This window comes from Symsagittifera roscoffensis, chromosome 4 (assembly GCF_963678635.1).
Source record: "Symsagittifera roscoffensis chromosome 4, txSymRosc1.1, whole genome shotgun sequence".
Lineage (NCBI taxonomy): Eukaryota > Metazoa > Xenacoelomorpha > Acoela > Convolutidae > Symsagittifera > Symsagittifera roscoffensis.
This window is the reverse complement of record NC_087065.1, coordinates 9,137,786-9,150,892: the sequence shown is the minus strand read 5'-3', so window position 1 is coordinate 9,150,892 and position 13,107 is coordinate 9,137,786. Positions and strand designations below refer to the sequence as shown.

The following is a 13,107-nucleotide window of genomic DNA, read 5'->3' as shown; positions in this document are numbered from 1 at the left end:
CTTATAATTTTTGTTAAACTTTACTAAGTAGAAATCTAATTACAAATTTAACAAAGAAGTTCATATAGCGCAAAAAAGCATGCGTTTATCAAACTGGAATATAGACTTTGTTTTCTAGTTAACAACTAGTTTAACAAAATCAGTTGAATCACTTGCCGACTATGCTGCTGACTGATATTTTCAGTTCAATGAAATGTCAAATGCAGCTGGCATGATCAATTTCATAAAAGTTCAAATTTAACTACTGTGTGGGTAGTAGTTACTACAGGGTAGTTTCAGGGGACTTGAAAATTTTAAAAATCTTTTACAAATCCCTTTTTTTCGACTCAACTGGTGTCTGCTCAAAGATTGTCGGCCTTTTACCTTCGTTACTTTTGTTCAGTTGCTAATTTGAATTTAAAATGTCTGGGTTGGCATGTTTGCCTTGAACTCCTGTTTGATAAAAATAGGCTTTATGAAAATGCATGGGATTGGGTTTCGGAAAATATTCTTTTTGCAAAAAACTATCAAAAAAGGGGTATTCATAGAAAAACCGCCTACATCTTTTGTGCCTGCATCCTCTTCTGGTCTCTTTTTGCTTTAACCTTTTTTCTAAAGCCTTCGAAAAAGTCTGTGGGGGTGAAAAATTGACCGATATTTCTTGTTTTTTTTTCGTTTTCTCGAAAACTTACCTACCAAAAGCAAGATTTTAAAAAAATTAATAGTGCGGATTTGAAAAGACCCCCTTCAAAAGCGGTTACGCCCAAATTTTTTTCGCACCTAAAATTATGGCTCTCGGAATTGTGAAATTTTTGATCTTTGATTACCGTTTTCTGAATCTTGTTAACTTTTCTAGAAAACTAGCCTTCCAAACCTCAGGTTGTGAGTTCAATGGAGATAAGGGACAGTGGGAAGCTTCCCTGAATTAGCGGCCACTTACTAATTTTGTTACACAAAAAGTTATCGTCCTCGGAAAAGTCAATTTTTTGATTTTTCGATAGTTTTTTTTCAAATTTTTCAAATTTTACCGAAAAATACCTTGCTATATCTAAGACTTTGGTTCAATCTTAAGAACGGGTTGTGAAAATCTTAATTGCATACCCAACTACGCCCTAGTTTTTTTAACTCAAAAGTTTTTGGCCCTCGATTTTTTTCACTGTTTTTTGATTTTTTTTACTTTTCTCGAGAACTACCCTGCCAAACATGAGTTTTTGAGTTCAATCGAAAATACAGGTTGAGTGAATCTCTTCGGCATACGCGGCCAAGCCCAATTTTTTTTACAACAAAACTATGATTCTCGAAAAAGTCATCTGTCTGATTTGTTCACCGTTTTTGGACTTTTCTCGAAAACTATCCTGCCAAATCTGATATCATAGGTTTAATCGAAACACCAGGTAATTGAAAACTTAGCTTTTGTATTGCTACGCCTAGTTGATTTTGAAAAAAACTAGGTGAACCAAAATTTTCGTAGTTCTCATTGATGGACACCTAGATACCAGCTAAAACTGGAGGTACGTGTTTGATATTTTTTGAATTTGCTATATTGATGCCGGACGAAATGCGTAATTTCAAAAATTCGACTTTGCCCAAAAAATCTTTGTCTGCCAAAAAAATTAAGTAGAACGAAAAGTTTTCAGGTTTTGGAACTTTCCCAAAGACCTAGCATTTCTCAAACAAAAAGTTGAAGAGTAGCCGCTTTTGAAGGAAAAATCGCGCAACTTAACTTATGTATTGCTACGCCTAGTTGTTTTTGAAAAAAGTTATGGCCTTCAAACAAAATATTGAAGGCCATAACTTTTTTCAAAAACAACTAGGCGTAGCAATACATAAGTTAAGTTGCGCGATTTTTCCTTCAAAAGCGGCTACTCTTCAACTTTTTGTTAGAGAAATGCTAGGTCTTTGGGAAAGTTCCAAAACCTGAAAACTTTTCGTTCTACTTATTTTTTTTGGCAGACAAAGATTTTTTGGGCAAAGTCGAATTTTTGAAATTACGCATTTCGTCCGGCATCAATATAGCAAATTCAAAAAATATCAAACACGTACCTCCAGTTTTAGCTGGTATCTAGGTGTCCGTCAATGAGAAATACGAAAATTTTGGTTCGCCTAGTTTTTTCAACATTTTTCAATTTTTTTAATTATGTTTTTTTTAATGATTGTGTTGTATCGCAATTGGTGCGAAACTCCGCTTCTTCGCTGGGTTTTAATCTTTCGCTTGCGAATAGAATGCGTTATCAAATCAGAATATAGGCTTTCTTGAAGTTGTCCAAAAGAGTGAGTCATATGATGGTTTGATTCATAATGAATTCAAACTCCGTGTATTATTAAATAATCATACCGGAGAACTTTTTGATTTGCTGTTATACTCCTTGTTCAGTAAAGATAAAGTCTGAAGATTATTTTTGTTGTCTTGAGGTTTGACCATTTTAAACTTGGTTATTAAAAAATCTTCATTAAAAACGTTGTTTTTCCGATCACTTGAAGAGTGGGCAGGAACTATGGGCTATATTTGCATTATTTTTGAGAAACCTAAGTCTTCATTCAATGAGCGCTTTTCAGTCTTGTACGTTGATGTGAAGGTTGGGAGGCGACGTTTATTAGAAAGTGACAATTCGCACTTTCAGACAACCGATCTATCGCTCCACGAACAATTAGTAGGCTTCAATTGTTATGCTGCAATTGGGCATAAATAAACGTGTTGCTTGTTTGCCAGAATGGAGCCTCAAACCAGTTATAAAAACGCCTGTTGTTGTTTTTAGCCGTGTTAAGTTAAGGACTGTAAGTTAGGATCTTAAGTAAGTGTTAAGTTAGGGACTGTAGCCAGATCTTATTTGAGCGAGGGTGCGTTTATTTGAGCAGGGAGTGGAGTGTCAGTTTTGTTGAAGAGACGTCTGGTGGTCTTAGCGGGAGAGCTTTTGGAGGGGTGGTTGCATCAATGGCTTTTTTAACGCTTAGCTGGCTAAAATCTGTTATAGAGCTGGACTCGTTTGCCACATTAAAAACCAATTGAATTTCCTCTTTGTAAGCGTATATGATGTTTGGGCGTAGTTTGGGGAGGGGGCTGTTGAGTGTGAAAGAAGTGCAGTGGACTTAAAGGCTCATAATTTTTGAGAGCGAATTGAGATGCGTTAAGCTTATGGTGATTTCTCACATTGAGTAATTTGCATTCTGAGTGTAGGTGGTCAATGGGGTTCGTTTTAGTGCACCCGGCCATTATCCGAAGAGCTGCAATTTGCTCTGATTGCAGTTTACTAATGGAAGTATCACTGGCAGCATGGGCCCAGGCTGGGCAGGCGTAATCAATAATCAGTCCTATAAAAGTTTTATTAGTCACTATTAGAGTATCTTTCGACTGACCCCTGTTTGTGCCCGACAGCGCCTCTAGGACCAATATCCTACGCATGGCCTTACTTGAGCATAGTCTGCAGTTTTCCGAGAAGTTTAGAATGCCTGGTAGTTATCGGCGCGGAGGGCAGTGAGACACATTTTAGGCTGCTAATTGTCGCTTGATAAAAGAAGTCGCCCTCTCGGAATGGTTGCTCTATTTTCACTCTCACGCGATTTGTTTTTATAAACATTCAGGATTCGTTGCCTTCGCAAAGCAAATTGTCTATCAAAAAGTACGCTTGTGTAATGAAAGGCGATAAAAGCTGCCTGCCCTAAATAATTAAATCAATTTTTGAGTTTTCTGTGAAAATTGTTTTGTTGATTGAGTTCAATTTCGTTCGATATGGTGTAGGCGGAGATGACAAAAGGCCAAGTGCGTATTAGGCTGTGCTTTGTACTCCCTACTTTCCCTTTGAGCTGAGATTGTAACATAGATTCGAGTTCTCAAGCGGGTTCTTTTCTTACTTTTTCTGTGCGTCGCCCCACCCATCGACCTGCTTGGAAACACCATCGCCATAAAAGAACAAAATCTCCACCGTAGTAGGATATGAAGGCATTGCCTTTTCGCTGTGTTGCGCCTCCCTTTCCTTTATCTCTATTACAACTTGTTTGTTTTCTTTTCCTAGTATTCAGTTGATCCGTGAAAAAAGAAAAGATTATTCCAACTTTTTTCCTCGAATTTTTTTTTAGTTAGTGATATCCAGAAGATTATCTGCATTTCAGTTTAGAGATTCCTGTGCAGCTTGGGCTTAGAAAGGACCATGCCATAACGCAATTTGAACCGCGAACCAAAAGATAATAAAATATATTAACATTTGCAGAGAACTACGCATCATAAATTGCTTTGCGTCAGTTTTTTCATCAGCATCTTTTTCTGCATTTTACATACGTGTGAAAACAATCTGCCACCTTTGTTCTGATGTGAACAAAATTCCCTGTATGTTTTTAATACTTCAACTTCATTTTCCTCTGTTTTGATATCAAAAATGCGACGACCATTGCCATTATTGAGACTGAAACCGAGCTCTAAAAATGCTGCTTTGAGCTGTAAAAACAGTCTTTTTCCGTTATCAGTGATGTTGTGACGTCATTTTTATCGTCTTCTAAATATTTTTGCATACTTCAATGACTGGTGTCTATTTGATATGTCTAAGCACCCGTCATGTCCAATGGTGCATGTAGCATAATCTTTTTGAAGTCGTCAAAACCTGAGGCAGTCTTACTTTGATATCAAATTGGTCTGAAATTTTTATCAGAACTTGATTATTGCACAAATCAGAGCCATCTTTCAACCCCAGAATCAATTATGACGTTAGCTTTTATGAAGGAATTGTCACAAAAAAAAGGGATTATGACGCCTTCTTTTTGAGAAACGGAACTGTAATGTGAGCATTGTATGAAAGCATTTATGTCTTCAATCTGCCAGTAATTCCGTCTATTTCGCTTCCGTTTCAGTGTACGTGTACCCCCACTAATATGTTAATGTACGCATCACTAGTAGTAGCTGTGTATGTGCCAATGTTAGTATGCTGTCGGGACAGACTTAATATTACCTACAAGCATCTAGCGCATCTACATACCATTGGCATTAGCATTAACTATCTTACCATCACAATCTGCTAGGTTTCCTACACCAAAAATTCTAGTATATTACCAGGGTTTAGAAAACCTTGTAATATTTGTCCAATTCCTATTGTTATGGGCTCTCCTAATCCCCTGGGTGTCTTGAATTCCAGTTTAAATGCGGACTAATTAAACTCTCTCTTCATTGTCATTTTTCGCTCCTGACATAAAATAGTCTAATGGTCTCTGCTGTCGTTTTGTGCTCAAAGGCCATTGTGCAGAGCTGTTCAATTGCTCGTTAGCATTCAACTGCGTAGTTTAGTGGACTGCTCTTAATAGCTGACGTGTGAGCTTGACAAATTAACGTCAGCTTACCACTCAATTGCATCCGAACACATTTCATACCATCGCATTGCCCTCCTACATCTAACCTAATTGTCATCACTTTTCTTACCATCAACTCTCCTCGCTTTATTGAATTCTTACCATACATTATCACATACTCGCTTTCTTTCGTAAAGTTCAGTTGTCCTTTTTTCTTATTTTTCTATCTTTCTCTCCTCTTTTTTTAATTGCGAGATTGAGATTACTACAATGCTTCACTTGTAATCGCAAGTAAGGGAAGTAAGGAAGCAATAATATAACAAGGAAGAAGAACTGAGATGAAGATGAAGATTAAAATGTTGATGAGGTTCAGTGTGAGAAGAGTTATTCGCTTGTGGGATAAGCTGTCCACCATCATCCCAATCTAATATCCATTCCCATCTATTTCAAAATCTGATCAGAGAAGCATCCTTTTTACCTTTTTAATTCCATTGTTGTTGTCTTCACGCTTTTGGATACCTCTGCCAACCATGACCAAACCCGTATTTATTAAAATTTTGCGCTTGAATTTGTCATTTAAAAAGGCCCTTAAAAACAACGCAAACGAAGCTTAATTTGGTGTCCATTTTGTTAAAATTCGACCATCGCTCTTTTATGCATAGCCTCATTTGCCGTGAAAGTACTTCTTGCTAGCTAAGGTTTCATTTCTTTTGAAAAAATTGAATGAAGACCTCCAGAAGCACCCATGGAAACTGATCTTTTTCCGTTGTTATTGAATTCTAGCTTTACACTTGAAAAAATGTGTGACTGGCTGAAAGAGTAGCTTAAAATCCGCATCCTCAATCACCATATCATTATTGCATTGAATCCTTATGAAGAGTTTTTCTCTTTGCTACGAAATATCAAAACAGATTTTCATCACTGATCATTCAATCAAACAAACTAGATTCCTTTCTATGAAGTAGTAGCGTTTCTATCTGTTAGTTTCAAATCTACTAGCCTCGACCGCCCTCAAGTTGTGAAAAAATCTGGTCGCGTCCTATCATCCATAATTTTGATGCATAAGATTTTTGGCTGCTTAAAATTTGCCCATAGTTTTTTTGTTGGCATTGAATTCATGCGTGGTGGCCCTGGGTATTAGCCGTTAGCCTGATGAAGTTGATGATTATGGGTGATCTGTCGCATAATCACAGAGCGAGACGCTTCGAATGTCCCCCCAAAGCAGTACATTGGGACTACCACCATCAACATCACTATTCTTACTTTACACCTAGTAGCCAAGACACCACCGCAATTTCATCACTGGTGAGTCCAGAAGACTGTTGGTATCAAATGATCAGAGTCACTTCTTCTGATAATTGTCATAGTAGGTTGAATTATTCAAGGTTTAATATGAGGTAAATAACTGAGAAAACTTTTGTGTATGGGATTTCCCAAAAGCATTCAGAGCTGGTTTAAGTGTTGGTCTATTCTAGTGTGCTCATGAGTATGCTCGAGTACGAATCGCTTCAACATTTTGCTTTTGTCAAGTCTCTCAATTTTTCGCGTCTAAACTGTAAAATGATGCTATAAATGGTTATCTTTCGTTCGTTTTTGTTTCCACGACTTCACGAAGTGGGAAGGAACTCTGTGCTATGTAGGTTAGTTTTTGTCATTTTGACTACCTCGGATAATCCAAAAAGGTTCAAGTCTGTTATCTTATTAGGCCCTTTTAATTGTGATTAGGATTCCAAAAAGTCAAAAAAAATGTCTCATTGTCGATAAAAACAAAAACTGGTCTGAAACCTTTGTTTTCAGACTAAATTAGACGAAGTTTGATTTTAAAATAGCCGACCTAGAATTTAGTTCTACGTCATGTTTCACCTTAATTCATTTGTTTTTGTTCCGACCATTCGAAAATGGGGACAAAATTTATATTCGGGTGTGTTCTACTTTTGCCACAAATAATCAGTGGAATGGGTCGAGTGATATACTAAAATGAAGCCATCTCAGTCGTGATTCGAACGACATTAAGAAAATTTTCAGTAAATTTTCTCAGTATCGAGAAAGACTGGTTAAAAATTTTTGATTTTTGTTTCAGTGTCAAGCAAATAAAGCGAGCGAGCAGGCTTAAATCAGACTATTTATGCTAATTTAAGCCCTCAAAACTTAGTTTAAAGCAAGTACAATTAAATTTTTTGGAATTATCTAACGCCATTTCAAGGAGCAAAAACTTCAAAAAAAAAGTTGGTATTAATTTGTTTTTTTTCTGGTAATTTTTGTTCTATTTTTTTCCTATTTGCCTATATTACTATGACTACAGTTTTACGTCAGATCTTTTCTCACACCAGATAGAAAAAAACTACACTAATTTGAAAAAAAAAATTGTAATTTCGGAACATTCTTTTGCTACTTGCACATTAAACGGCTATCCTTGTTAAATTTGGTTTTTTGACCTAAATCAGCCGTCATTTATAAAAAAAAGTTTATGAAAAATTAAGGCCAAAATATAAAGAAGTCAGTTTTGTTTTTTTAATTTCGCTCGAATTAATGTATATTGAGCTTCAAGTTGATATACTTTTCCTTTAAAACTCTTTTATTTTTTTAAGCTTTCAATCGATATCCATGAGTACATATGTGTGTTTTTGTGTCTATTAGTGGCGTCCAATTTTTTCCGACTTGAGAAAGTGACAAAAATTTTGCTCTCGCGGTGGTTTTTTCTCCAGACCAACTTTTTAACTTCCCTTGTTTTATCGAGATTTTTTTTTTGTAATATCTGAAAGGCACTGATGTCTTGAGCTCAAGTTTAAGTAAACATTATACCTGTGATTTTTTTAGAGTTAAGGTGGTTTGAAAATTGTCAATTCAGGATAACTAAAGCGTGACATATTTTTTGGTTTCAAAGCCTATGCGGCTAATTAAATAGTGCACATTGAAATGGGGCTAGCAATTTGCTCTTAGTAATGCATTGCCAGACTGAAAATATGTCACTGTTTACTTAAAAAGCGTGTCTGGATAAATTGAAGTAAGAACTGAAAAAGAATAAAAGCAATTATTAGGGCTTCGTCTTGATACGAGCTGTAGTCACTATTAAATTTAATGACCTAAATTTATTTTCTTCGAGCTCTTCGCAACTTTTTGAGATTCAGGCTTTGTCCCGGATTATTCAGGGCATCGTCTTGATAGGAGCAGTCGGTCACTATTAAATTTAATGACCCAAATGTATTTGCTTACTTGAGTTATTCGCGATTGTTTTTGAGATTTTTGAGTTTTGTTTTCAGATCATTCTGTTACTTACTATAATTATTTCCGGGACCGTTAAAACGCCGGGACGGAGAGTTTTAAGATTTTGATAAATATCACATCATTAACTATAATCAAAGTAATCTGGCTACGGTGATTTATAGAAATCGGGTTTTTTCTAACCCTGGTTAATTAACATTTTTTCATTTGTCTCTTTGCAATCTTTGTCCTCTAACATATTTTAAAAAGTGAATTCAACTGTTTAAAGCATTTCATCAGTAAAAGTTTTTTTCATCAACTGGACAACCTGACAGCCTTTAAAATTAAATTGTTTCGGTTTCGCTTTTATATATTCTTCAAATAAATTTTTGCTGATCAACTCTTATTTATATGCTTTTATTATCATGTTTCTTCTAAAAAATATATAATCCATTTTTTTAGATATAGTTTAGTTTTTTCGATTTTCAAAGAAAGTGTTAAAATAGTTGTGCTCGGCGTGGTGTAGTTTTTTCTCGAAGCAAGTTCTGACTCTAAATAACTAATCTTGATTAGCTATTCAGATATATCTATATCTATACTATATTTAAATGCGTGTGACACGTATCTTGCCACGTTTAAGCGTTTTTTGCAAGAGTTAAGGGCATAACGTATCTATGCGTGATTAGCTATATCGTATATTGCGTTGCCTAAGAATTTTCCGCTTTGAATTTTCAATTATAAATGCCCAAATCCTTTTAGTGTACGAGATACGACGATTTTTGTGATTTTTTTCAAAAGTTTTCGGAAAACTCAATTTACAAAATTTGAAATTCCCAACCCTGTATTTGGGTGCTGTCAGAGTACTCCCTCTCAAAGATTGCGAATCTTTCCTCCAAATATGACTGCTCAAATCCCAATAGTTTTCGAGATATGACGTGTTTTGTGATTTCTTTTTAATTTTTCAGAAAACTTAGATTTTAAAAAATTCAAAAGATATGAAATTCCTAATTTTGTAGTTGGGTACTGTGAGGGTACTCTCAGATGTTTCAAGATATAAATCTTGCGTCCAAATGCCACTGCTAAAATGCTCTTAGTTTTCGAGGTATGACGTTTTTTTTTTATTTCTTAAAGAAGTTTCAGAAAATATAAATTTAATGTTTTTTCAAATTTTGAAATTCCCAGCCGTTTAGTTGGGAGCTGTTAGAATACTCGAGGGGGTTGCGAATCTCGCCTCCACTCTTGACTACTTAAGTCTTTGTAATTTTCGAGATGTGACGTTTTTATGATTTTTCAATTTTTGTTTTCAAAGTTTGAATTTCCTAACCCTGTTGCGTTCAAATGCGACTGCTTAAATGCTTTTAGTTTCCAAGATATGACGTTTTTACGTCATTTTTAAATTTTTCAAAGCTCGTAGATATAAAAAAAAACATCTCAAAATTTAATGGTTTTTTCAAACTTTGAATTAAAGAAACTCGGAGGTGCGTTACACGCTAGGTAACGCACCTCCGACCTTAAAAAACCGGAGGTGCGTTAAACGCTAGTACTGTTAAAAATTGAAACGAAATATCTATTTGTACTTGACATTGCATTCAGCAGAAACGACTGCAGACGCAATAAGGGGGAGTTGGCCTTTATTAAAAACCAAGTGAGAAAGTGAAGTTTTGTTGTTTTTTTAAGATTGTATAACTATGAACCAGTCTGCAAGCTTACTTTTGCTAAGGACAGTCATCTAACCTTGGGGTTTCTTTTCAGGTTGCCTGGCATTTCGAAATCATGCAGTTATACATTGCAAAGTCTGAAATTATTTTCGGAAATATTTTTGCTGGAAAGAAGCTATCACCCAGACCTACGTTATGTTGATGTCACTCTTAGACTTACACAAAAGATACCATTACAAGAACAATGGAAAACATTCGAACATATGTAAGAGTTAATCAATGGATGATTTGCTTTGAACATCCATTAGGGTAGTCAGTAGAATAAAGCACATTCAGTATGTCCTCTCCCTCGTTGCTTTTTAGTTCTACTTTTACTTGTCAGTATCCCTCGATAAGAGCTTTAAACATTTTATATACTAAGGGATAAAATGGATTTGGTTTTTTTAGAGCACAAGATCCTGTTTATGTCTATTTTTTGAATGCTCTTTTGACCGAAAAGTAACAATTTTATGGTTGTTGACTATCAGTTATGTGAATAAGATCGTCGCTTCGAAATTTTAAGATTTTCAGCTGATATTAACGATTATTTTTTCGTCTTGAATTTTTGTCACCTAATTTATTTGAAGTCGTCTGACGCGTTTTGGTCAAGCGAACACCGGTTATAATTAAGTTTAATGCCGGGAACGCCTTTAGAAATCGGCTGAAGAGCAACATGCATTCAAATGGTAAGCGGCGAAGTGACTTGCAGAACAAAGGAAGCCTTTGATCGCCATCCGCTCACAAATTTCCCTCTGTTCAATAAAGAATTTATAAGTTAAAGGCTGTACTTGAGCTTTCTGGTTCTATTTTGATACATTTAAACAAATTGGTCTAGTCTACTCTGGTTTACTCTAGTATAGTCTGCTGGTAGATTCTTTGAACTCAATAAATTTCAGTTATAAAAAGTACTTCGTCCAACTAGACTTGCCAATCGGATACCAAGCTACAACAACTCAGGCGTTCTTTGTGAAAAAAATTGTGTGTGATCCTTGATAAAAACACATGTCACTCAAAGCGAAATACAAAAATAGATCTGAAGGCCTTAGTCATTTTTTAAGATCTTAGTTATTTTCTCTCAATACTCGTTCACAATTATTTCATGTGATGGCAGCTGCATCAGACTTATCCCCAAGAATTAGGTTCAAATCTCGCTGAGGAATGAGCAAGCCAGTATTTACCGTCAGCTTCTCGAATTAAGGTACTATATCTTAGGTACTATGTCTTACCAGTTATCTTTATCTTCACATCTCCGGTGCTCTACGCATTGTCGTCCTCATCCTAAGAACTGAGTTAAATTTTCAAATTCATCTAAGTTACTAAGATTCGATCAACATAGTGTTCAGACTCTTATATAGGTCGTGATTATTTTTTTGTTTTTCGTTTTTTTTTTCAGGAAAAGTCTAAAAATTTGTTCAGGCTTACTTAATTTTTCGCGGTTTGAGTTTTGACTTTTTTAAAAGTTCAGTTCATTTCTTTTGCTAAAAGGAAGGCAAACTCCACTATCGAACAGCGACAGTGTATTTTAGTTTTCAGATTTTCCAGCGGAAAAAAATTTGCTGATTGGTCCACGTTTCTCGAATTGGGTTCATTTTATCAAAAAAATTAATCATAAATTATTCTAAAGCTTCAAATAGCTCTAAGGGCATTAATTTTTTCTTTTTTCTTTGAAGTTGGAAATTTCCTTTTTCTTCGAAAACAAGTCACTATTTTTTCTGTTTTCCTTGAGTTCATTTCATTGACTCTTTTCCAACTGTCCGTAGCAATTTTTTTGATCCGAGCTCCCTCATAATGAGGAGTATCAGCGTTCATTTGTTACAGCGTGGATAACAGCCCACTATATCACTGTCTATCTGTTTTTTTTTTCTAATAAATGTAGAAAACTTAAGACAACTATCTTAAAAATAAATTAAACTATTTTGCGTTTATTTCTTCTCGGATTATTCTGATTTTTTACAGCATCTGGCAATCCTTTTGGTGGCATAATCTGATCTTGAATGTATCGCTTATGCCCTTGGTATGAACCTAATCCAGTCCAGAGCTTAACTTTCATTCGTTCATTTTGTACCATTTTTATGTGCATGGGTAACAGTGGATAGCAAGTCACAGACTTCATGTCTCGCTTTCAGTATTTTCTCTCATGAATTGACAGCGTTTGACGGATCATCTTACAATTTATGTTCATTTTATCATTTGATATGCGGTCTACTGATAATATCTGTCGGCTTGTTAGAACAGGAGCAGTGCAATGAGAAAGGTAGTTGTTTTTGTTTCCTTTTATATTCATAACAACGGTAAGATTGAAAGAACAGCGGTTCTATTCGATCATGAATTTAATAAGAATGGCTTTTTGTAAGAAAGAAAATGAAAAATAATTTATTTTTCCAAGAAAAAAAAAGAAAAATAGGATCTACTTAACAATCGCCCGCCCCTATTAATAAAAGCAGTAAATTAGCGCTAGAGCTTTGTTTTGAGAATTCTAATTTTACTGCAATCTGATTGGTCGAAAATGCGTTCTTGTAATCTACTTAACAATTGCCCCCCCCCTTTCTCAAGGGGGGGGGGGGCAAGTGTTAAGTAGACTCGAAAAATAATTTATTTATCTAATAAGTACAAGCTAACAGGCAAATTTTTGATACATATGAAATACAAAAATTTCAAATATCTAAAGACGAGCAAAAATTATTGAGGGTAGACTAACACCAGCGGATTCAGGGATTCGACCCCCTGCCGACCCAAAAGGTCCCACTTTGTTATATTTTAGGAAATCCCTATTCGGCTGACTGACGCTCAAATTTTTCTAAAGGCGCCTGTATATACTAATTTTGAGGGGGATTGCGCGCCGAAAACACGTGATTTTTCGGTCAACATTTTTTCAAAAAGTGCCTAAAAACGCCTTTTTCGGCCTGTTTTTTTTTCAAAATTTTGCCTGAGGCGCAGAAATTTTGGCCAAAACAGGGGC

The 13,107-nt window shown here is 35.4% G+C and overlaps 1 protein-coding gene across 5 annotated transcripts in view; it reads left to right on the top strand.

Annotated features, from left to right (window-relative positions):
- LOC134845131 (uncharacterized) overlaps positions 1-13,107 on the top strand; it is a 72,017-nt gene that overhangs the window by 37,541 nt on the left and 21,369 nt on the right. Inside the window, exon 1 of one of the 5 annotated variants that reach the window (XM_063862004.1) lies at positions 6,346-6,555. The exons of the other annotated variants lie outside the window; for them this stretch is intronic. Coding sequence (XP_063718074.1) covers positions 6,403-6,555 — 153 coding nt within the window. The 5' untranslated portion in view covers positions 6,346-6,402. Of the gene's footprint in view, positions 1-6,345; positions 6,556-13,107 lie in introns of those variants that run through there. 5 annotated transcript variants of the gene reach the window in all.